At 41.6% G+C, this 25,508-nt stretch overlaps 1 protein-coding gene across 14 annotated transcripts in view; it reads left to right on the top strand.

Moving 5' to 3' along the window:
- Asb7 (ankyrin repeat and SOCS box containing 7) overlaps positions 1-25,508 on the top strand; it is a 46,160-nt gene that overhangs the window by 5,188 nt on the left and 15,464 nt on the right. For 3 of the 14 annotated variants that reach the window (XR_013110955.1, XM_034487394.2, XM_076935512.1), the window contains 3 exons: positions 2,399-2,516; positions 4,927-5,188; positions 24,848-25,453. Coding sequence is in view for 12 of the 14 variants with exons in the window: in XM_034487394.2 (XP_034343285.1) it covers positions 4,978-5,188; positions 24,848-25,453 (817 nt within the window). In the remaining 2 variants the exon portion in view is untranslated. Of the gene's footprint in view, positions 1-786; positions 912-2,398; positions 2,517-3,445; positions 3,593-4,926; positions 5,189-24,847; positions 25,462-25,508 lie in introns of those variants that run through there. The other 11 variants (XM_076935491.1, XM_076935527.1, XM_076935521.1 and 8 more) reach the window with 8 other exon arrangements.

Genomic DNA, 25,508 nt, shown 5'->3' with positions numbered 1-25,508 from the left:
AAGGATCATGGTGTTTTCTTTCTTTCTTTCTTTCTTTATGTGTACTGGAATAACCCCAAGAGAAAATTCACTGCTCGTTTGATACCTTGGACTTTGGGGCTACTTTAATCATTGCCCTGTATAATTTACAATGGTGCAGACAACAGAGATTATATGTACAGGGTACACACATGTGTGTTTCCCCTATGATGTTGTTGTAGCACATGCATGCAAGGAGTGACTTTTCACTTGAAAAAAAAAACTTTGATTATCTGTAAATTCATGATATTATCAGAAGAGGGGGAAAAATCCTAAAATATCTTATATCCTTAAAAATGTTATTTTAAGAGGCTGTCAGAGAGATGTCTTTCTCTTGTAGAGGACCCAGTTCAGTTCTCAGCACCCACAGGGTTACACACAACTGCTCCAGGGGATCCGAAACCTTTTGCTGTCTCCTCTAGCACCAGGCATGTGTTTAGTACACCTTCTTTCATGTAGGCACTCAGACATAAACAAAAAAAGGTTTTCTTTTAAAAATTAAAAATATGTTTAAATATCATTTTAAATGTACAGAACTGTCTATCTTAGGAAGCCCTGAGCTGTGCTGAGCACACATTAGGCACTTAGGGGCTAGCTCCTTGTCCTATTAAAGTCACTTACAGGGAACTGGCATTATTACCTTTCTTGCAGGGAGAAATAATGTGATCTTTTTCTCTCTTAACACCCTGCCTTTTCCTTATATTAGTGAATACTATTTCATGCTTGCTTCAGCTCCCACCTCTCATGTTTCCTCTCTGTCATGCCCAGCAGTCTCTGTGAAAGTGGAATTTGGAGACCACTGGAAATCTGCAAGGACTCTTAAAGGCTTGAAGCCACACTGGGGCATTTTCATGACCCTAGGGAGGCAAAGAATACTGAAGACACACTTAGAAGTAAGGTGTTTGATATTGATTTTCATTTTAAGAAATTAAGTTTGTTTTTTGACAACTTCATACCTGTATATTTTGCCTTCTGTGAAACTCTCACCGCCCACCCTTCTCCTGCCTGCCAGTTCTTCCCCCACAGTGATTTTAACCAGGACCAGGATTGTCTGTGTGACCCCAGCCTGGAACCTGGAGGGCTTACTGCTGGTACCATTTGATGCTGTTTATTCTTGATGATGTGTAGATGCCATCCTGGTCTCTGGTCACTGAGATCTGTGAAGTTGGATCCTTTGTCCCAGTGGCTATGGCTTTTTTTTTTTTTTTTTTTTTTTTTTTTTGCACTTCCTTGCCTTTGGGCATTGTAAGATGCTCTGGGGTCACACTGTAGACTTCTGCCTCAGTCTTAGTTTCTGCAAGGATTCTTCCGTGGTATTTATAATTGGCTTTGAAGGAGTTGTTCTGACCATGTCTACTCCATTTATTTGGAAATAATAGGCACAGTTTGCACTCAGACTTGAGCTCCGTGTGCAGGCCAACATTTTTGCCTGTTTTAAAGACTTCAGACAAGGAAAAATAAAACATGAAGAGCATAAAAGCCAGACAGAGATCCTTCTAATGTCCCCTTGCACAGCCAGCAAGCCACTGCTGCCACTTTTCCCCTGCACAGGTCAGCTTGGCAGATGGCCTGTCCATTTCCTTGTGTGAACCTTTAAGTTCTAAAGGCTCAGCCCTCAGTCCCCTCCCCCCCCCACCTCCAGACAGAAGGGGTGTCAGGTCTCTCAGTAGGGGAGTCTCTTCTGCCCCTCACCTGAGTGGAATAGATGGAGCTGGCATTCAGTTGGAATGGGGAAAGATTTTTTTTGTTTTAATTGTAGAGAGAAAGAGGTTGGGTTTTAATTGTTTTGTTCTTTAAGAATTCTTGTAGAGAAGATAGTAAAACCTCTGGCTAGTTAATGTTTTAACTAGCTTGCTGTGAGTATGTAAATGTTATTACTGGGTGCCTTTAAGGCATAGGAAGAGCCACCATTCAAAGGCATAAGCCCCATTTACTTCACACTTGGCCCTGGGCAGCTGCTACATTGAATGTACACATTTTTCCCCCTTTTAGTTAAAGAGCAGGTGACTGATGGTATCCTTAAAAAGTAAAGAAAGCAGGCCTAAAGAGACATTTTCAGCAGAAAACAAAACCAAGATTCTTAGCTTGTAGCAATAAATATTCCAAATGTGGGATTTGTTGTTTTCTTTATTTATTGTTTTTCAAGAAGCTGGGAGTTGGGGGAAAAGAGCACAGAATCTCAAAAATAAATCATATTTGATTGCATCTTGGAGATTGTTGTAAGCAACAAGATCATTTTCTCCAAAACCTCTTCTGAGTTCTCTCTGTCAATTTGTCATAAACTCCTGAATCATAAAGTTATCAGAAAGTAGACTACAGACATCTGTGCTTCTCTGTTATTTTAGGAAAGTTTCATGATTGTGATGGGATTTGTTTGTAGGTGAAGAAGACTACTCCTCTGAGGCCGGGACGAACTGGGAACCCCTCCCACCATGCTGCATGCAAGCCATGGTTGTTAGACACCCTATTTACGGAGAGAAGAGACGTTCTTCTGTAAGGTAAGATGACCCAGAGTCATCAGCCTCTTAAGCTATTTTGAGGAAAATCCCATATAGCTTTTATTTTTCTTCTTGAAATCTGCTGATGAGTTGGTCGAGGCTGTAGCTGAATAATAAGCATATGCATTTAGCAGGCTTAAGGCTCTGGGTTCAGTTCCTAGCACTAATAGAATAGAGTTACACAGAAATGAATGGGTAAATTAGTGATGTAAAGAGTAAACTAGTATAGCAGGCACTGAAAGAAAGACCTAAGTTTATTTTGGTGTTGTTTCAGCCTTTTTTTTATAGAAGAGACCTCTTTCAAGTACAAAGATAATTTTCTATTTAAACACACCCTTTAGAGCCTGGGGTAGTGCCTAGGGAGTAAAGTGCTTTAGCACAGGCCTGACCATTGAGTTTAGATCTCCATCTACTCATGGAAAACCCAGGGATGGACTTTTCCATGGGGTTCCATGGGGTATACACTTATAACCCCAGCACCAGATCACAGAGACAAGGAAAATCATGAAGGCTAGACAGACAGCCAGTCTAGTGGAAATGGTAAAGCCAAGGTTCAGTGAGGGACCCTCTCTAAAAATGTAAGGTGAGAGCTACTGAGGAGGACACCTAAGTGTATCTGAACACTTACAATACCCACAGAACTCACTCTGAGCCAACATGGTGACACATACCTGTGACATCAACACTTGGTAGCTAGAGATGGGAGGATCAAGAACTCAAGGCCACCCTGGGCTACACAGCAAGTTGGGAGGCCAGGTGGAAGTAAGTAAGACTGACTCAAAAAGAATAGTAAAATAAATCAAAGTTTTCAAAAGCGATCTGCTAAAGATGGTTGTCTGAGTGCACAGGAGGGGGCTCCATTAGTGTGCTGACGAGTTTTGATACTATCTCTTATAGCACTGAAACTAACATGAAACCCGTTCTGAAAGGTATTTTTATGTCAAATTTCTAAGCCAAGAGACTGAATTTCAAGGACGTAATTAAGTGAAGAATCAAAAGGAAACTTGCTTATTAAGAGAACAAATTATCAAGAAATTCCCATTTCCCAATTTTCTCTGAGGAAACAGCTGTTTGAGGTAAATAGCTTAATATTTAAATTATGTCACTGAGTGATATTGCTGAGACTATAATGATGTCATTATTATATATAAAAGAACATCAGATGTTTATGTTCCCAGCCTGTTTTGGCTCCACCAAGGTAGGCTTACTTTTCTTGTGTGTAGTCCATAATGAGAAATTTTGCAAGTAAAATATTGGTCACAAAATTATCCTGAGATGTCTAACCTACATATGAGAACAGAATGTCTTCAAAGGGCTTTAGCATATTTTTTCTTTCAAGCAAATTTACTTATAAAATGGAGGTTACAAACCAGGAGATTAGTCTAATTGCTTCTTACAGAGCAGCCCATTTGGAATGTCTTCCTAAGTTCTTGTCGGTCTGGGTTTCTGTGCATATCTCAGATGCTTCAGAGCTTGCAGACAGGCTCGTAACCCCACATGAGAAGTGGCCATTTTACTTTGGGCTTCCCTGTGTACATAGACAAGCTCAGTGTCTGCTGGGTTGGAGGACATACTTCTCTGTGACCTGCGAGGGTATGTCCCCAGCACTATTGTTCACTGAAGTCATTCCGTCAGGTGGTCAATCAACAGGTCCTTTATTTAGCATGCTACTTTGAGTATTTATGAAGTAAAACTTCTGGTACCAAAATTAGAAAAAAAAAATGTTTTAAAAGAATATGACAATGAAAGAGAAGACAAACATGATCAGATAGCCCAAGGTAGGAAAACTGAGAGAAAGAAAAACATGCACACATGCACACACGTGTGAAGATAATCTACTTTATCCAGTCACTTCACTCAACCTGCTACCCGATGCTTGGTTACCTTTCATTAGAAATAAAATGCTGATGTGGATCAGGTCAGAGGTTGGCTTTTCAGTCTCTCCTCCAGGCTTTCATCAGCTGCTTTCTGGTACTCCATATTTATTAACTCAGACTATGATAAAATCTTTGAGAAGTTTGTGACTTCCATCTGGGTGTTACAACATATAAGTCAGACTTCCCAACCTCTGCTGCTGCCATCTTAGCTTCTTGATGCCACCACCCATTTTACCTAAAATAGAGCTATTATGATCAAATGTAGTTTCAAGTTTTCAAAAGGACACAGAAAAGATTTTTCTCTTAAGTGGGAGTTGGGGGTGGGGAGGTTTCTGCCCAGCTTTCTCTTTCAATTAATTTATAGCCTTAATGCAGCTATTGAAAGTTTAAGTCTGAGCAGGTGCCCGTTAGCCCTTGTTGAGCTGCTGTCTGTTACTGTGCAGGTTTAGGAAGCGAACAGTTGTGTGGTGGTCAGTGAGCACAGCGTAAAGAGCCACACATTGTAAATTGCATGTGTTCTCCCTTCCCGAAAGGCTACCGCCTGTGACCTAATGTCTGGTTGGTGAAAAGCAGACTCTGCTAGGATGTTACACCACCACTGCCGGAGGAACCCTGAGCTCCAGGAAGAATTGCAGATTCAGGCTGCAGTGGCGGCCGGGGATGTTCACACCGTACGAAAGATGTTGGAACAAGGCTATTCCCCAAATGGCCGAGATGCCAATGGCTGGACCTTGCTCCATTTCTCTGCAGCAAGAGGAAAGGAGAGGTGTGTCCGAGTGTTTCTGGAACACGGAGGTGAGTTCACTGGATACAAGGAGAAACTTGTGATGGCGTTTGTGGGAAACGTAGTCGTGCGCATTTGCATGTGGATTTTAATGCATTGCTTGCATTGCTGTCAGTGTCTAATCTTCTCTTTGCAAAGATATTTGTCAACAAAACACTGAGTTTTGTTTCAAATCAGACTGTTGAGTGGGCTTTACCCTGGCACATGTAATTTCTGTAGACAGACCACCCCAGGTTATTTCAACCGAGAGTCCTTCTTGGGACTGGTTGCCACTTGGGTGTCAGAAGCAGAAGTGGTTGTGGTGTCTGCCATGGGGGAGTTGCCCAGGTTTCTTTTTTTGGAAATTGCTCAAGCAGAGGAGCCTAGCACAGGTCCCTTTCAACATACCTTCCTTAGCCTCTTGGATGGTTTCTCTTGTTCTTTTGGATATCCTGACTTTTCCAGAACTTACAGGGTGTCTACATATGCAAGAAGGCTACTTATCTGCGGCCTGATTCTATAGACAGACTTGGTTGGTGATCACATTTGCCATTTTATATGTCTGCTTCAGAAAACTGGCCATTTCTATAAAACTTTGGCACTAATCCTCTCACCAGTGAGTTTCAACTTCATTCTTGCCCTGAAGATAGGAGGTGTGTGTGTGTGTGTGTGTGTGTGTGTGTGTGTGTGTGTGAGAGAGAGCGATATCACTTCTGTCTGCATTATATTAGGGTGTAGAACAGCTTGCCTGGGCCACTCTCAGCCCTGGATTGCTCAGAAGATGTTAGACGTTCCACAGTTCTCAGACAGGCCATGTGAGTTACGGGACTGTATGAATGCTAAGGCCACCATCATAGTCTGACTCCAAGATAAGACTAAATCCAAGCCCAGTGGGAATCATGTGTCTGAGTGGCCTGAAATGGGACTTTTATGCCCTAAGTGATTGACTATGGACAGAGTCCAGATATTCATTGGCCTGTGCTCACTCATGGCTATCTTCCATGTCACTTCACCTTTTAACTTACAGACCTCGTTTCTGAAGTTAATGAGGGATATAAGTGGAATGCCCATAATTTTACCTGGTAAAATTAAGACAGATCAGAACTAGTATTTGCTTATTTCGCTGAGTCCTGTTGCCATCCAGTTCAGTCACCGCCTCAGTGAAGAACAAGCTCAGAGGGTTAATGCATGAGTATTAGCTCCTTAAGGCAGACACATCTTCAGATAAGTTTCGGACGGACACCAAATCCCGTTGGACCTGCTCTTGCCTGCCACTACTTAGAAGGGTCTCTGGGCATGTGACTCTGGGTGCTTAGTCCTCTGGATACTTCTAGCATGCTTGTAGAAATTGTGCTTCACGTAGTTTTTAGTCTACACATAACACAACTGTTTTCCACAGTTGTTTTTCACTCAGCTTTAGGACACATAGTGCATGAGCAGTTATAGAAAAGTGTCACAGCCGTGGCTGTGACACAGTCAGACCTCTGTGTCTCTGTCAGTGAGTGAGCTATTCCCACAGTTCATCTCTAGAGTAACTGTTACTACTACAGGAAGGAACCTCGGTGAGTTTTGTTAGTAATGCATCAGTCTTGCCCTATTATCTTCAGTAGAGTAGTCACTCAGAAAAGTTTATTATCATTTGGCTAGTCTTTCAGCTTTGTTCGTCTTAGTGTTTTAGAAAGCGTAAAATTTTCTCAGCAGACTTTTGAGAAAGTAGTGCATAATCTGCCTGCTTAAAACCCAAAGTAAATATTGTATTAACAGCGCCCAGAGGTGGCCACTAGCTGTTCTTCAGTACCAGACTCTCCTTCAGAAACTGGCTTTTGTTGGCTTCTTCTGCAGCTGCAGAAATAGCCTGTGCGCCGAGGCCTAAGTGGTTTCCAGCCTCTTCCTTCTAGCCCACTCCTCTGTTTAATGTTCTGTTCTGTGTCTTGACTTTGTCACGTAACAGCTTTGTTGAGATAATTCCTTATCAGGACATAGTTAAGCCTCAGATTCCACTGTTCGGGTGCAATTGATTTGCACTTAGCTCCCAGTGTGGGGCATTTGAAATTGTTGGCATTTTTTTTTGCTAGGGCCTGTATAGCAGGGAGTGTCCTTGACTGGGGTGCCTCTCTCTCTCTCTCTCTCCCTCTCTCTCTTTAACCTTTGTCAGAGTTTCTCCCTTAATTCCTAGAAGTACTTGCCAAATCAAACAACATTTTATGGATGCTGACACATTTTTCTCCCAAGAGCCTGCAGTTCCTTCTTGTGGCCTCCTGGGACTGGGTGGGACAGTGCCCTCCCCCACTTCTCTCAGCAGCGTATTGCCAGGTGGCTGGCTCTTTCTTGTGTGATGTGCTTGCCCTTCTCAGGATGACACATGAATATCAAACTTCGGCAAGACTGAGCTTGTCCTCTTCCTCACCTGTAGGGTTGTTCAGGTGCCCACCGTTGTAGCTCTGGGTGGAAACCTTTCTCCTAGCTTGTAGCATTTTCATGTTCCTATTGCTCTCACCATAAACTGGGCACATTCTATTTTGCTCTTGCCTTCTGCTTTTATGTCTGTTGGGTCTTGGTTAGTAAATACTTCATACTGAAGGGTCATTATTTGTCTGCATTTTTTCCTCCAGATTTTGTGGTACTTGGATCAGCAGTCTGCCCAGAATTGGTGTCTGTGCATGAGAGTGTACATTATCATTGCTCTTTCCCACAGAGGTCGCCCAAACTTCCTTTCTTTCCCCATGGCTAGGCACTGCCAGCCATGTGCTTCCATTTCTGAGTTCTCATTTAGTGCTCCAGGATCAGTGCAATGCTGTCTGTATTGTTCTGTGAGAACATTACCCTCCTGAAAAGAGATTTGGAGAATGTGCCTCCTCGTCCCCCTCACAGCAAACTGTAAAACAAGTTTGAAAAGATTAGGTAAGAAGGAAATTCCTACCTGCTAACCCCTGCCATGGCCATGGGAGTAGCACATCCTCCATGTAATGCCCAGGCACATCTGTAAATGGCCCTGCAGCCTAGGAGTGCCATGCAGGAATCTGCAGACTCTGCTACCCACTTAGTCTTCACCTGTGACGTGACCTATTGCTTGAGCTTCTGGATTCTTTCTCTCCTGCTGTCTGTCTTTCTCTTCTTCTTTTCATGGAGCCACTATCCCACTCTTTAGGGGAGAAACCTCTTTCCTCACCAAGTCTAGGTAGATTTTCACATATTGCCCAGTTCCCACCCAGTCTCCAAATAATGTGACACTTATAAGTAGAAATGGAAATTAAATCCAGTAGGGACTTCTTATTTCTGCATAGAATATTCTCAGTCCGTCATGTACTCGACCCTACAGCTGGGCCTCTGAGCCCTGCAGCTGCAGCTCTATGCAGCAGCCCCTGCAGAGGGGCTGTAAAGGTTATTGTAAAGCTCCCTCCACCGTGGTCCACTCTTCCTTGCACATGCCTGCTTCCCCTTTAAGTCTTTAGCACTTTCTCAGAGATATTACCTGCTTCTGCTAGATCAGGTCAGGTGAGAACTTTATTTTTGTTCCTGTCAGATGCTACTGCTGGGCCCTGTATGATGCTCTCTCTCCCCTGTGTAATATTGTTCCCTGGACCTTATTGCAGCGCCAAACATAAGCATGGTGAAGGATTTTAGCATCCTGTTCAGCATCTGTAATCCTTGTTCACATGATGTCCCCTGAAGGAAGAACCAAATCCATGTTTGCTCCCAGTGAGAAAGAGAACAAACACCAGTAAAATGACTGTTTCCTGACCTCATGAGACTCATCATTTCTTTAAAAAAAACTTTTTTTTTAAAGTTAGGTTAAGATTAGACCTAAATTCATGATAGCTGCTTTTCCAAATCATCCAGTAGGGGAGATGAGGGAAAGAATCGGAAGAAATGGATTTGCTCCCTTGGCATTCTGCTCTCTGTGCTCCCTCTGTGTATGTGACGGGACTTTGAGGTGTGTAAGGTGGCCGTTTGTTTCCTGATAAAGCATTCACTCATACTCAGAAATGCTGCTAAGCACCTAATATATGCCAGGCCATGCTTTTAGCACAGCCGCAGTAGTAAAGGGCTCCAGCAAGTCACAGCCCAGCAGGTGGCTAGGTCAATTGCAATGTTTCCTGATGATTGAGAGTGTACCTTGTTTCACAACTCTTAAGAGGGTTACATTTCCTTTTCCCCTTGGAAAACAAGCCATAGAAGCAAATGTAACTCAAATACCCCAAGTCTTCCATCTTGATAAGCATGGAGCTAGGCTCCAAACCACCATCCAAACTATGTTTCTCTATATACTGCTTAGAAAAGAAGAAGGGCATTCCCAAGAGAGCCAAGTGCTCTGTGCAGCAAGGCCTTCTTTGTGTGTGAGGTGTGGTGAGTGTGTCCAAGATCTCTTCAGAGAACAGGAGTAGAGTTCTTGAAAGTTGTGAAGCAGGAAGGAGGGCCGAAAACATGGTGTGGGGTATTCTACTTGTGCAGGACACTGACACTGGGACTGAAATAATTACGCATGATTGGAACTTGCCCAGCAGTTTATTCTAGGGATGTTGGGGCCTGGTGAGGAAGACAGAGAAAAGAAGACTGGGCTGTAGGACGTTCTCTAATTACAGAGCTCATCAGAAGGGCCCAAGACCTAAGGCAAGAAGAGCAGGTGAGCTATGCTGCAAGCAGACTAAGCAACTGAAGGTTTAGGTCTGACAATAAGGGAGAACTCTGACCACATACTGAAATGGCAAAGCTCCACCAGGAAGCAGGCAAAAGGGGTAGCCAGGCGGAGTATAAGAAAGAATATGTAGAAACCTAAGCCACTGACACAACCAGAAATTGTTTATTTAAATATTCATACATGAAAGGACACAGTTAAAAGAAAATACAGTTTTATCTATCAAATCCATATAGCCACATGGTAATACCAACCAACAATGATCACACAGAGCAGTAAACTCAGGACCAAGAAACTGCTTGTGCATGACAGACAGAGAATCAAGGGAGTGATGTGACCTGGGAGGAAACCTGCTGGGAAACAGCTGTGCTGCCAAGAGAGAATCCAAGTTTGCTTAAAATAACAAATTGTGTTTGAGTAGTATAACACAAGAGCAGGGGTAGGGGTGAGGCCCACGTGTTATCTGTAGTATGAGACGCTATTGCCTTTCAGTGAAACTAGATAAATCCCATCCTTAGTTTAAGAACTGGCCATGTCTTAAGTGCTTAGTAGTCACATGTGCAGAGTGTCACCACATGGGTAAGTGACATTGTGTTCCCTTGCATACTGCTTCAAAATAATGAAAACTTGGGATTTTTAGAAGTCTAAAAACTTGAAAATTTTAACACAAATGGATGTATATTATCATACCACTGGGTAAATACTGGTAGTTGGACTCAGCAGTGAGCCGTGCAAACCTGTCAGCCTACATTTATCCTTTAGAACCTGTGTAATGTGGGAGGAGAAAAGTGACTCCACAGAGTTGTCCTCTACCCTGTGTGGCAGGGATGTGTATATAGCCACAGTAATAATCAATCAAAAATTGTGGTATTCTTTCCAAGTATCAGGAGGGAACTTGTGGATTAAGAATGTCATGAAAAGGCAGAAGTTATAAGAAACCTCTTATTACTCTTTTCATATCCTATTGAGTGTTTCTACAAGTTCCAAGACCATGTTGCACATTTCAGAAGGTATGATGAAGATGCTGTCATTGTGCATTTGCTCATCTTTAGATACAGTGAGCTTGTGAACTGATCACGAGGCCTTTGCCTGAAGTAATAGAAGTTAAGTATATAGGTGACAGTGCCAGGTCCCCTCCGTAACACAGGCAGCACCCCCTTGGTAGACACATGGAAATAAGCAAGAGAAAAGGTGTCCCAAGACACCCAGGGTGTAGTGGGAAGAGCTGTCTTTAGCTGTAGAAATGAAAGGTTTGCAAACAATCCTAGGTGGAGTGAAAATACACGTGGGACTGGAAGTAGCAGCAACCATTGTGGAAAAGCAACTTGGCAGTATGTATCAAGGTCTCAAAAGTGAGACATGGTTTTGCCCAGTAAACCTTTAAGTTTAAACTTGATTGTGTAATAACTAACTTTTATTAGTTTATTCCAAGGATAGAGTTTTTTGTTGTTGTTCATCTGACTTTTCTTTTTTTTCCTTTTTTTAAAACTATTTTATTTGATATTATATTTATATTTCAGATTTTATCCCCTAACCTCCCCTTCCCCCCACCACCCAGGAGCCTCCTATCCCATCCCCCCTCCTTATGCTTCTATGAGGATGTGCTCCCACCTACCCCCCCATGCCCACTTCCCCACCCTCAAATCCTCCCCCACTTGGTGTTCATCCTTCATGGGACCAAGGATCTCCTCTCCCACCTATGCCCGACAAGGCCATCCTCCCCTTCATGGACAGATGGAGTCATGGGTCCCTCCCTATGTGCTCCCAGGCTGGTGGTTTAGACCTTGGGGAGCTCTGGTTGGTTGATATTGTTGCTCTCCTCATGGGGCCACAAACTCTTTCATCTCCTTCAGTCTTCTCTCTAACTTCTCCATTGGGAAATCCTTGATCAGATCAGTGGTTAGCTGTGAGCATCTGCGTGTCAGACTCTGGCAGACCTCTAAGGAGACAGCTATATCAGGCTCTTGTCAGCATGCACTTCCTGCCATCCACATCAGTGTCTACCCTTGGTGACTGTACATGAGGTGGATACCCAGGTGGAATGGTCTCCAGACAACCCCTCCCTCAGTTTCTGTCCCACACTTTGTTTCCATATTTGCTCCCTTGAGTATTTTTGTTACTCCTTTTAAGTAGGACCGAGGCATCCACACTTGGTCTTCCTTCTTCATGAGCTTCATGTGGTCTCTGTGTTGAGTCTTGGCTATTTCAAGCTTTTGGGCTAACATCTGCTTATCAGTGAGTAAATACCATGTGTGTTCTTTTGTGATTGGGTTAACTCAAGGATAGAGTCTTAAAAGCAGGAAATATTTTCTACATAAAAATGCTATACCTCTCTGTCACTCTGTGTGTATGTATGTGTGTGTTTGTGTCTGTGTTGTTTGTTTTCCTTCTTTTGCTCATTTCATTATTGGCAATGGCCTAAAAGATATTTGAAACTATTATTTGTCTTTAGAGAGAGAAGTAGAGAATGTGTGTTTGTGTGTATATCCATCTGTCTTTGTGTGTCTGTGTGTCTGACAGTACAGCACATGGGAAGGAGTTTATATTAAAATAGTTTTAAGCTATTAGAATTAAATCCAGAGTGACAGTAGGATAAAAATACAAAATAAAACAAACAAAAAAACCCCAGAATCTTTCCACCCAGCCGTATCCTTCTCCAGGGGTCCAGACTGGTAAGTCTTCCTGACCGTCCCATCGTGCCACCTTCCCATCATGCCACCTCATGGACCAGGGAGAGGGATGAGGGAGAAAACCGTTCAACAAGATCATAAAAGAAAACATCTGCAAACTAAGGAAAAGACACAGCCATACCAATACGAGAAGTGTACAGAAGACCAAATAGACAAGACCAGAGAAGAAAACCCCTACAGCTTATCATACTTAAAACACCAACTAAGCATACATAACACAGAAAGCGCCACCTCATGAACTAGGAGGTCCATCCTGAACACCATCTCAGTCCCTTCTGTTCTCCACTTTTCACCCAAGCCATTTCCAGCCTCTAGGCCCAACTTGCCTGTCCATCCTCTCTTCTTCCCCAGCCTGTCCTATCAAATTTAGAAGTCTGTATGCCCAGACTCATCTCAAAAATAACAATGAACAATCAAGCCAGTACTTTCTCTTCTAAACCCAACAGTCCTGTGGAAATGTTTGCCAATGATAACATCAGGACACAGAATTTAAGAGTTATACACTTTATCAGAGAATTCAAGGATTTTAAGAAGCTGCAAACAACACAGTGAAATTAAGGAGAAAGGGAAACAGCTTAAGGAAAATAATTATTTGAGTGAGATCCAAAGAAACCATAACAGAAGGCTGATGGGATGACAAGTGCAACCCAGGGCTTGAGAATGGAATTCACTATGGAGACAGAGAACTCAGGCTGAAACTGATGATGGGATCAAGTAACCTAAGCAACTCAACTGCATAGTCAGAGGAAAGCCTGGCACGTCAGATGAATCAAGCAGAAGACACCATATCAGGATGAGCAAAACCCAGAAAAGCAACTACAGGAAATGTGGGACACCATGGAAAAAACCCAAGCCTTTGAAATATAGGCATAGACGAGGGAGAAAACTGTTCAACAAGATCATAAAAGAAAATGTCTGCAAACTAAGGAAAAGACACAGCCATACCAATACAAGAAGTGTACAGAAGACCAAACAGACAAGACCAGAGAAGAAAACCCCTACAGCTTATCATATTTAAAACACCAACTAAGCATACATAACACAGAAAGCGTACTGAAAGCTTCAAGAAGAAATTCAAGTTACATATAAAGGAAAAGTCAAAATAACATCTGATTTCTCAATGGAAACTTTAAAAGCTCAAAGATCCTGGAGAACACATTCCAAATCCTTAAAGACTGTGTCTGTCAGCCCAGACTGATGGACAGCAGATACCCACCACAAATGAGGGAAGAAGAAAAACTTTTCATCATACAAAAAGCCTAAAAAATTTATATCCAACAAACAAACCCTAAAGAAGATACAGGAAGCAGTATTTAGACTGAAGAGAGGAATGAGCATAGAAGAAAGACTGTAGAAAGAAATGCAAAGCCATAATTAGCAAAACCCCACAAACTACCACTGAGAGCACAATGCCAAAATTCAACAACACCATGTTCACAATTAACCCCTTTTTTAAATAATAGTTTTAAATATGAATGACCTCAAGTCTACAATCAAAAGACACAGGCTTACTAAATGCATCAAAAAACAAAACCCATCAATTTATTCTCAACAAAAACCACATCTTAGCTTTGAATAGAGGCATCACCTTACAGTAGAAGGATGGACAAAGGGACTCTGGTCAGTTGAGACCAAGAAGCAAACAGGGAGCATTATCCTAACATCTGACAAAATAGACTTTAGACTAAAATAGATCAGAAGAGATAGAGAGGGATGCTTCATTTTAATCGAGGTAACCAAGACGACAGTATTATCCTAAACATACAAGCATTGAACTCTGGTGCACCAAATTTCACTTTTTAAAAATGTCCTACTAGATTTAAAGACAAACATTTTCAAAAGTTAGCATAAACCCACTAATAGTAAGTGATTTTAGTATGTCATTTTCTCCAATAAATGAAAAGGTTGTCTGAACCAAAAGTAAACAGAAACATCAGACTTAATTGACGCATATCAAAAGAACTTAGCAGATACCTACAGGACATTCCACCTAAGCAGCAAAAGACTACACATTTTACTCAGCAACACACGGAAGCTTTCCTAAAATAGACACCATCCTGGAACACACACAAAAAAAATCTTTACAAATCCAAAAGGATTGAAATAACTCTTTGTATTCTATCTGATGGCATTGCAATAAAACTTGAAGTTGACAGCAAGCAAATCTCTTATAAGTACACAAACTCATTGAGGTTAAACTACTTATTGCTGAATGATGATTGTACAAAAGAAGAGATAAAGAAGAACAACTAAAAAGTATGTGGAACTAAGTGAAAGCACAACACAGCCAAACTTCTGGGGCACATTCAAAGTATTCTGGGGGAAGTGTATACTTGTAAATCTGCCCTTTGAGGGAAATGTATATATAGCATTATATGCCCACATGAAAATAGTCTGAGCACAAATAAATGATTAATGATTCAACTCAAAAATTTGGGGAAACAATAAACCAAATTCAAAGCCAGTTAGTGGCAAGAAATAATAGAAATCAATGAAAGAAATAACTAACTTATTTAAGAGTTGCTTCTTGGAGAAAATAAACGAGATTAACAGAACCTTGGCCCAAGTAACCCATATTAACAGAATCAGAAATGAACAGGAAGACATTATATATACCAAGAGAAACTTAAGATATCACCAGAGAGTATTTTTTAAAAACCTGTACTCCATTAAGCTGGAAAATTTATAAGAAATGGATGGATTTCTAGATTCAATCAAACCACCAAAATTAAACCAAGAAGACAACCTGTATCAGACCAGTAACAAATGAGGAGATTGAAATGTAATATAAAGCCTTCCAGCTTTAAAAAAAATCTGGGGCCAGATAGATTAACAGCAGAATTTTACCAGACATTCAAAGGTCTACAGCCAATCCTTTTAAACTATTTAAAATAATAGGAGCACACTACACGCCTTCTCTGAAACCAGAATCATTCTAACACTAAAACCAGGTCAAGATGCAACAAAACACGACCAGAGACCCATATTCCTGATGAGCATAGATTCAATTAAAGTCAGTAATATGCGTGAAAACAGAGTACAGACAAACATCAAAGATTATCTGCTATGAACAAACTGGCTTTATCCTGAAATGCAGGATGCCTCATAAGCCAGGTCAATAAGTATAATAGACTACATAAACAGACTTAGTCAATTGACATGAGCCTCTCAATAGACATAGAAATGCCTTTAACAAAATCTAACATACTTTTGATTAAAGTTTCAGAGTGTAGGACTAGAGGGAATACCCCTCAACATAATAGGTCTGTATATGAGAAATCCAGAGAAAACCAACATCCTAAAATGAGAAAAGCTTGAAGCAATGCCATTGAAGGCAGGAATGAGCCTAGAGGTCCCCTACCCGCACTCCTTTTCAACATCATTCTTTAAGTACTAGCTGGAGCAACAAGGCAAGTGAAGGGAATTACAGGGATACCAAAAAGGGAGAGAAAGTCAAACCATCCCTATTTGCATTTGACATGATACCATTCATTAGAAATCCCCCAAATTCTACCAGAAATCTTCCAGAAATGATGAACAAATTCAGCAGTGTGGTAGGATACAGAATCGAATTGCACAAATTAATAGCTTTGCACACACCACCAACAAACATAATGAGATCAGGGACACAGTTTGTTCACAACAGTCTCAAAGAAAATAAACTCTAGGAATAAACTTACCCAAGGAAGTGAAGGACTTTACAGCTCTGAAGAGATAGACTGGAAAATGAAAGATATCCCATGCTCATGGATTAGTAAAATTGTAAAAATGACTTTCATGAAAAGCCATTTTTAGATAAGCAATACTGATCAAAATACCCATTTCGTTCTTCACAGAAAGTGAAAAAACTACCCTAAAATCCATATGAAGCCATATAGCCAAAACAATCTGGAAAAAAAAGTGCAAGTGATTACCATACCAGATCTTCAGACTGTATTACAGAGATGTAGTGGTGTTGGAGAAACTGGATGTCCACATGCACAAGAATTCAGTTAGACCTGCAACACATAGTAACTCCAAATGGAACAAAGACCCAAACACTGAACAACTAGAAGAAAACAGGTAGTACCCTGTGTGATAGAGGTGTGGGAAAGGGTTTTCTGAATGACAATGCAATTTTATAAAACTTACAAGTCCTGCACAGTTAAAGAAGCAATCAACTATCCAGACGGTGCTGGCGCATGTCTTCAGTCCCACACTCAGGAGGTAGAGGCAGGCAAATTTCTATGAGTTTGAGGCCAACCTGGTCTACAGAACCAGTTCTAGGACAGCCAGGGCTGTTACACTGACAGTCCCTATCTTGAAAAACCAAAATAAAGGTGAACAGGAAGCCTGTAGAATGGGAAAGAATCTCAGCTAGCTGTACATCTGACAGAGGATTACTACCCATAATATACAAAGAATTTACAAAAAAAAAAATCAAATGGCCTATTTAAAAAATATGCCTAGCTGGGCGGTGGTGGCGCACGCCTTTAATCCCAGCACTTGGGAGGCAGAGGCAGGTGGATTTCTGAGTTCGAGGCCAGCCTGGTCTATAGAGTGAGTTCCAGGACAGCCAGGACTACACAGAGAAACCCTGTCTCGAAAACAAACAAACAAACAAACAAACAAACAAAAATATGCCTGAGGCTAGAACAGAGGGTTCTCAAAGGAAGAAACAAAAATAACTAAGAAAAAATCTCCAAAAATGTTCACTGCCCCTAGCAATTAGGGAAATACTAGTTAAGATGACTTAGAAGTTTCATTTTACCCCAGTCAGAGTGGCAAAAATCTGCAGAACAATAGACAGCAGATGCTGGAGGGGATACGGGGAAGAGAATCTTCATTCACCATTGGTGGGATTGCAAACTGGTGTGACCATTATGGAAATCAGTGTGGAGAATTCTTTAAAAGCTAAAATGAAATCTACCGTATGACCCAGCCATTCCATTCCTTGGTGTATGCCCTAAAGACTTGACTGTATCTAGAGAGACTTGTACAGTCCTGTTCACTGCTGCTTTATTCACAAAGATAGGAAATGGAAACAACCTAAGTCTTCAGCCCGTGACTGGAGAATGAAGTATGTAGTAGATGTGCACTATCTAACGTCATTCATATGCAAAGAAAGTTGCAATCATGAACATTGCAAGTAAAGGAGACTAAAAGATCATTTTGAGTGTGGTAACCCACACTCAGACATACAAATGTTACATGTTCTCTCTTATTGGGGGCTCCTCCCTCCAATTTTCATATGTGAATATGGATCCTGTAGTAAATGCAGAAACCAAGAAAGTAAGAGGAGAGCATTCCTGGGGGATTGGGTGTGGATGAGAATTAGAGAGAGGAATAGCAGGATACAATGATTTGAATATTGAGGGAGGCTGTAATTAGGAGCAGGGTACAAATGGTTTAAATAGGAAAGGGTGGCTGTAATCAGGAAGGGGGAAGAGAGAAATACAGAAGAAGGAGAGAGGAGGTTATAATGACAGAAGTCTATAAAAGTCATAATGAGTCATGCTATTAACTGTGTACCTGAAACTATAATACATATGTCTGTCTATTGATATGCATAGATATTTTAAATGAAATCTTTTCTTCTGAGCTGATAGTATTCCTTCCAAGACCTAATCTAACAAAAAAACCTGATACCAGCCATGAGAAATGTCTTGAGTTATTTTTCAGGGTTGTTCGAAAGACTCCCAAAAAATCATAAGCTATTGCTCTTCCTCTTGGTTGCTCTTCAGAGGTAGAAGGTAAGTCTTACTGCTGAAGACACCTGGGTCCAGAAGCCCTGTTCTGGAACTGACCCAGAAGCCTCTTCTCTGAGAACTAGCTCTTATGGTACCAGGTATCATACAAGCCTCTAAAAGGAAGCAACCAACAGTCCTGCCCAGCTATAATGCCTGTGAAACACAATGCCCAGCATGGCTTGATAACCCTCAGGGTGCAGTAGTGGCAGGCATACCTTGGTGGTGACCAACAGCTCTCCAATTGGACTTAAGGCCCATTCCACAAGAGGGAAGCTATGCTGGGTACTGGAAACCTAGCCAACTACCGAGACCTGTCTCAGAGGAGAACCTGTAACTGCTACTTTACTAGACCAGCGTAGCTCTTAACTGCATTCTTAAGCCCTTGTCCTCGTGCCCACAGATGAGTGTAAGTATAGTCCTCGTCCTCATCAAGGAAACTTCTCTCTGCAACAGAAAAATTGTAGCTTCCACTCTCAGTGGATATGTCTCCAGCACAACTTCCCCCATCCATGGTTCAGTGAATCTTGAGGAAGAGGATCTGAAAAGATTGTAAAAGCCAGAGGATCAGGAATCTGTTGTAAGATTGTGTCTCCTAGTATCATCAGAAGTCACATCCTTAAGATCTCACTAACATGACCATAACAGGCAGGCCAAAGTAGACCGAACATCACAAGGCCTCAACCCTACACCAAGAACTGTAGGCAACCAAGGAATGCCTAGACTCGGAGACATAGTCTTCCCTAGGAGGAGCACAGCAGCTGGTTATCTAATGCCAAGTGGACAGTGGACATACATACGAGTGATGCACAGACTGAGCAGAAGATCTAGAAATATACATGCCTATACATGTACATACATGCATGTGATAACCAATAATAAAACTTCAGAGAGGCCATAAATTTGAAAGAGACTAGGGAGGGTATAAGGGAGAGTTTAGAGGAAGCATAGGGAAAGGGGAAATGATACAATTGTGATAATATTAAAAATCAAAATATTTTATAAAAGGGAAAAAACAAAAGTAGTCTAATAGAAAGGGAGCAAAATTGATGGAGCTGAAAGAAAAGGTAATCCTCTGAAAAGGCCAAAGAAAACTGAAGACTCTGTAGCCAGACTGAAAGTAACCATAGCCAGTTTTGGGGCTGGGAACACACTCTGACCTGGATGCTGTAGATGTTAAAAATAAAAAGACAAGGAATGTGGTGAGCTTCATGTCATGGAGGAGAATTCCATTCCTTGGAAGATACAAAATTGCCAAAATTTCTGTGTGACCCATAGAAAAAGAATGACTTAGTCACTGTTTATTGAGTTGAAAAATTGAGTTCCTCATTAAAACATCTACCAAGAAAGCTGCAGGCCCACCCAGCAGGTTTTGCTCCTTCTGTGTATTGCTGGACAAACAGTAGTCCTGCACACATTCCTTAGAAGAAGGAGTCCTTCCTAATTCACTGTGTATGAAGTCCTGCTGCAAAACCAAAGCCACAAGGCAGAACACAGACTGCAGAGCCTTATGACAGGCTCTAGGTAGATAGTCTCTGCAGCATCAGTGACATTCTGCAGGGGTGTGCAGCATGGCTATGTAGGATCAGTCTCAGAAATTCAAGGTTTGTTTAATATCCACAACCCTTGAGCTAGCTGTTTGCTAAGTTAATAGAATCAAAGATAAGTGCTAAAGTCACTTCACAGCCTGTGACAACACTACCCATTCAAGATGACAGAGCAAGCAGGACTGCAGCTTGGAAGTGATCTGAGAAGCTGCAGCTAGCTTCGTACTCAGTGTTGAGTGGAGCGTGTGCTTTGACTATTTTTGTGCAGTGTACTCTTGTATTGTTGCCACTGGAGTAAAAGAACAATAAACCAATTGCAAAGGAACAAGTAAAAGTGTTACAGGCCAGCGAGATGGCCCAGCAGGCAAAAGCACTTACTGCATAAGCCTGATGCCCTGAATTTGATCCCTGAAAGAACTGACTCCTGAAAGTTGGCCTCCATAGGCATGCCTTGGCATATGTGTCTCCTCAGTATCATACACACTAATAATAGCAAATCAAAAATGTAAGTAAAACTGTCTTAATGTTTATACATGCGTGTGTGTATGTGTTTATATACATATATAATGTACGAAAGCTAAAAAATGAACTAGACTGTAAACCAGTATTACAAAATTCAAGTTCCGCCAACAGTTAACATCTGGAGGATGAAGTAGTAGCTCATAATAGCAACAATTTAAAGTTTTTAATAGTAATTTTAATTAAATATGCAGTCTATACTAAAATATTGTTTGAGTGGATTAAAAAAGTTCTAAATAAGTAGAGAAGTCTTTGTGTTCCTTACATAAGAAAATTAGTATTATTTAGATCATTTGGGTCAGTTTGCCATCTGTAAAGTTGGTGGAATTAGAACAGTAAAAATTAAGCCAGGCTTATATGAAGAAAATAGTAATGTACTTTAAAAATATATTAGCTGAGGTAATGTTTAGAAAGGTTGGAGGAGTTAACAGTACCTGATATCAAACATTCTATAAAGCTGGAATTGGCATATGTCAACACTCTTGTTCAGTTGTATCTTTTACTGTATGCTGGGTTGGACTAAAGGCCATGCGCATGCTGCCTGCTGCCACTCAGCTTCATGCCCAGAGCTTGACTGACATAGGGTTTGGTGTGCTTACTGTGCCCGTGCACCTGTTCCTGGACTGGCCTTAAACTCACCATCCTTCTGCCACCATCTGTGGGTTTGTGCCACCATACCCAACTAGGAAGTATTTTAGATAAACAGAATGAATAGTTCAGAAATAAACTACACTTAGGTGACAAAATGAATTTCAGCAAAGGCAGGATAAATCATTGAGAAAAAATATTTTTTTGTGTGTTTGTATAAGCAGAGGGGATAGTGTGTGTGTGTGTGTGTGTGTGTGTGTGTGTGTGTGTGTGTGTGTGTGTATACGGGTACACATAGTGATCAGAAGACACCTTAGTTTCTTAGGTGTCCGTTTTCTTCTTTCTCAGTAAGATCTAGGACTAGAACTTATGTCATGGGGTTCTCTTGGCAAACACCTTTACCTGCTTATTGTCCCCATCCCCCCTATTTATAAAGAAAGTATTTTAACAAATGGTGCCAAAAAAGCAGATAGCCAAATGATGAATCTTTATCTTACTTTATATCATACATAAATGTTAACTAGTAGTAGATCATTGACCTACATGTAAGGGCTTAAAGTGCAAAATATCTAGAGGAAAAGGAAAGGTGTCATGTTCTGTTGGGAAAAGTTTTCCTCAGCAGAGCAAATGTTTAGGAAATGCTTTAAACAAGAAAGGGAAGTTCATGAAATCAAGAATAGAGATCAGTGGTAGGGTGCTTGTCTATGCATTGCAAAAGTAAATCAGTGAATAAACATATTGTATTTAGCCCATGTGCAGAATATGTAAAGAACCTTTACAAGTCCATAACGGGACATCCCAGCAGAAATGAGAAAACACTGACAGGTAATCCATAAAGAAAATGTATAAATAAGCCAGGTCTCTAGTTCCCTGAAATTGAATTGACAGCACAGAACTCGTCACTCTTAATGGGCAAACTTAAAAGTGGTTCTGATGCCATGGGGCATCGCTGGTGAGGACAGAAGGCAGAGTAGCCACTGACAGCAGGCCACGCAGCAACTTCTTACAATTAAACTCTTAACATCAGAGTCTGCAGTTCTCTTCTGTTACAAAGAGAAACAGAGACAGACGTGAATGTGATAGCATTGCTCCCAGAGCCTCACATTGCAAATAAGTCAGTCCTGCTCAGAAGCGCGTGCTCCGGCCAGTCGCACTTCTGCAGGTGACTCCTTGCTAGTGAAAGCCTGTGAAAGCAAAAAGCCTGTGAAAGCAAAGTTTTGTCTTTGATCTGCATAGTTCCCAGAATCTAGGTAGGAAGTTGGTTGTAAAAGGCATGAAGAACTTTGAGGAGACAAAGTGTTGTGTATGGTGAGTGCTTTTAGTTAATGTGACCGTGTGAGTTCTTGGAGCTCATCACCCTGTGCACTTGATAAACAAATCACACTTCCACTTGATAAAGCCTTTAGAAAACGGACCCCACAGCAGTCTTTGTTTTTTAAACATATTGTGTTTCCATATGTTTAGATTGTAATATGCTACCCTTTGTTTAAAGTGGGTCTCACGGGTGGGTGGAGTGTCTGGTAAGGAGGCAGAAGAAGCTTGGTGAGGTTGTTATTTTAGGCAGAGCACTCAGAAGTCTCGCTAATAAAGAGAAATTGCAGTTACCAATGAAGAAACTTAAGGAAATCCAGTTGAGTGGTTTTTGCATTTGTGTTACACGTTTCTCACTAAACTTGACATTGTCCTGCAGGTTTTATTGGCGCTGCAAGTGAGCTCTTACCACACTCACTGACTGATCTGAAGAGCATCTCATTTGCACCCTCACATGACCTGTTGTTTCATGTTGTCACCTTTTCCTGGGGACAACAGGCTACAGTTTAGATGCATTATTGCCCTCTAGTTTTGCTTGATGGGGTTGGTGAATTCATTTAAATGATTTGTGCTGAGATGAGTCAGACCACTGCTCCAGGTGTTAATGTGTTTTCTTTGTTCAATGTTGCACTAGAATATAAGCGGAGCCTTACACAGATGTACAGTGAGAACCAAACACGCAGAGGTAACTTCTTTACAGCATTGTAGCTTGACTTGTCAAATAGAATGACTGTAGCATGTGGGTAAGGATACTGCACCTTCAAAGGTGGGAGGATAGGAGGGAGGGGTTCCCAAGATCCACTGAAGGGTCAAGAGGGATTATCTGGAAATATTTGGCCAGGTATACCTTAAAGACAACTCTTTTCATTGTGGTGTGTGTGGGGGGAGGAGAATATAGATTTATGTATATGCATGCAGTCCCTGCTAAGACCAGAAGAGGGCATTGGTTCCCCTGAAGCTGAGGAAGCAGGTGGTTATGAGCTGCCTAATCTGAGTGCTGGGAATTGAATCCAAGTTCTCTGAAATAGCAGCAAGAGCTCCTAACCACTGAGCCATCTCTCCAGCAGTCACTTCATCTATTTTCCCCCTTATTTATTTATCTGTCTGTCTATCTATCTATCTATCTATCTATCTATCTATCTATCTATCTATCTATCTATCTATCTATCTATTTATTATTTTTTACTTCATCTATTTTAAATAATCACAGAATCTGTCTATAAGACCCATCAGTTTGGTCTGAGAGCTCAGTCACCTGTAGTGAAAGATGACTGACTCTAGGGCATGATCACACTCTTCCAGTAGGTGGCAGCAGAGCGCTTTGCATCAGGGTTCTAGCTTGCCTGGTCCATCATCCTAGATACTGACTATTCTTTCAGTTGAGGCCATTGCTGATGCCTTCTTTTTTGTTGTTGTTGGTTTGTTGTTGTTATTATCTGTCACTTTATGTCAGATATTATGAGGTGCTAAAGTGATAGTTTACTTTGTGCAGGTTCTATTTGCTAACAACTCTGTAACTGCAGTTTTCACCCACTACGGTGTTACTAATATTTCAACGTATCATTTTCTGCCTCACAGCCTCTTGTAAGAGAATCCAGCTGTTGTAGTCTGGAACTAAATAAGATCTTATTAAACTACATAAGCATTTAATCACATAGCTTTGGAGGCATTTTGTGCCTGTGAAAAACATTTGTAATTTTTTTTCTGTAAATAATAGCTGAGTTACATAAGGAATGTTTTAATGCTTGTCATTAGGCCCACCTGGGTGCTTTTCCTTGGCTGGTTTACTCACTTCCAGGAAGCCCCCATGATGTGGGGGAGGTAATTCTTGTCTCTGTCCCACCTACAGCACAGGGATACCAGTGGGATGTGAGCTACAAAGCACTGACCTTTGGCACCATGGAAAGGCCAGAGTAGGCGGCAAAAGTCTGTAGCTCAAAAAGTCACTGAGCAGATGATTCTTGTGAAGTTTTCTTCCCAGGGATTTGTTAATTTTAGGAGTCTTTAAAACAGTTTTTTTTTTTTTTTTTTTTTTTTAAAAGCAATGTTTATATAGTGCTGAGGTTTCTTCCATTTTTTTCAAATAAAGTGCTTGCTAATACGCTGGCAGGGCTGTGTATAACTGAACCCATAGTCCTGTCTTACTCATGTACACATGCTGGATCATGCCATGCCATTGAGCATGCCTCCCAGTCACCTGCTTCTTTCATGGAGCATAGAGACAGCACTTTGATTCTTTGCCTTTACCACCACCCCCAACACCTACCCTATTAAATTAAAACCAGTCTGGCTGATCATAAGATGCTGTAATTCAGAGCAGCAATGTTGCTGTGCACAAAGAAAAAACACAAAAATAGCTGGAGACAAAGGAGAAGTGTAAGTCAGGCTGCGATCTGAGGCTGAACAGTCTCAGGTTGACCAGCAGGAGGAGCGAGGTGCTGGCAGGGTCTAAACAATGCTGGTCTCCCTCCTCCCATTTGCTTGGGCTCCATAACTTTCTACTTGAATGTAGTTTCCACTGAGACACCCTCCTGTTAAGCCTGAGGAAGTCCTCAACATTGTTCATTGCGTTTAACCCTTTCCAGTCTGTGAAAACTGGCTAATGCCTACTCTGCCCTGCTAGAGTTGCTCTGTCTCAGAGGCCACTGACGTCTTCATTTTGATTTAACCCTAGCTGACCCCACGGTTAAGGATTTAATCGGAGGCTTCACTGCTCTGCATTACGCGGCCATGCATGGCCGGGCCCGGATCGCACGCCTGATGCTAGAGTCTGAATACAGGAGTGACATTATTAATGCAAAAAGCAATGATGGCTGGACTCCCCTCCATGTGGCTGCCCACTACGGTAGGGACTCGTTTGTCCGGCTCCTCCTGGAGTTCAAGGCTGAGGTCGACCCGCTCAGTGATAAAGGTACAACGCCACTTCAGCTTGCCATCATCCGAGAGAGGTCCAGTTGTGTGAAGATCCTTCTGGACCACAATGCCAACATCGACATCCAGAACGGATTCCTGCTGCGCTACGCTGTGATCAAAAGTAATCACTCTTACTGCCGCATGTTTCTCCAGAGAGGAGCAGACACAAACTTGGGGCGCCTAGAAGACGGACAGACTCCTTTGCACTTGTCTGCCCTCCGTGATGATGTGCTCTGTGCACGGATGCTGTATAACTATGGAGCGGACACGAACACAAGGAACTATGAAGGTCAGACCCCACTGGCCGTTTCCATAAGTATTTCAGGAAGTAGTCGGCCGTGTTTGGATTTCTTACAAGACGTCACAAGTATGTAATACACTTACTACTATTATTGCATCTTTTCCTCTTAATCCGAATCTTC

This window comes from Arvicanthis niloticus, chromosome 1, assembly GCF_011762505.2.
Source record: "Arvicanthis niloticus isolate mArvNil1 chromosome 1, mArvNil1.pat.X, whole genome shotgun sequence".
Taxonomy (NCBI): domain Eukaryota; kingdom Metazoa; phylum Chordata; class Mammalia; order Rodentia; family Muridae; genus Arvicanthis; species Arvicanthis niloticus.
Note: the sequence above shows the minus strand (reverse complement) of the source record. Positions and strands in the feature narration are given on the sequence as shown.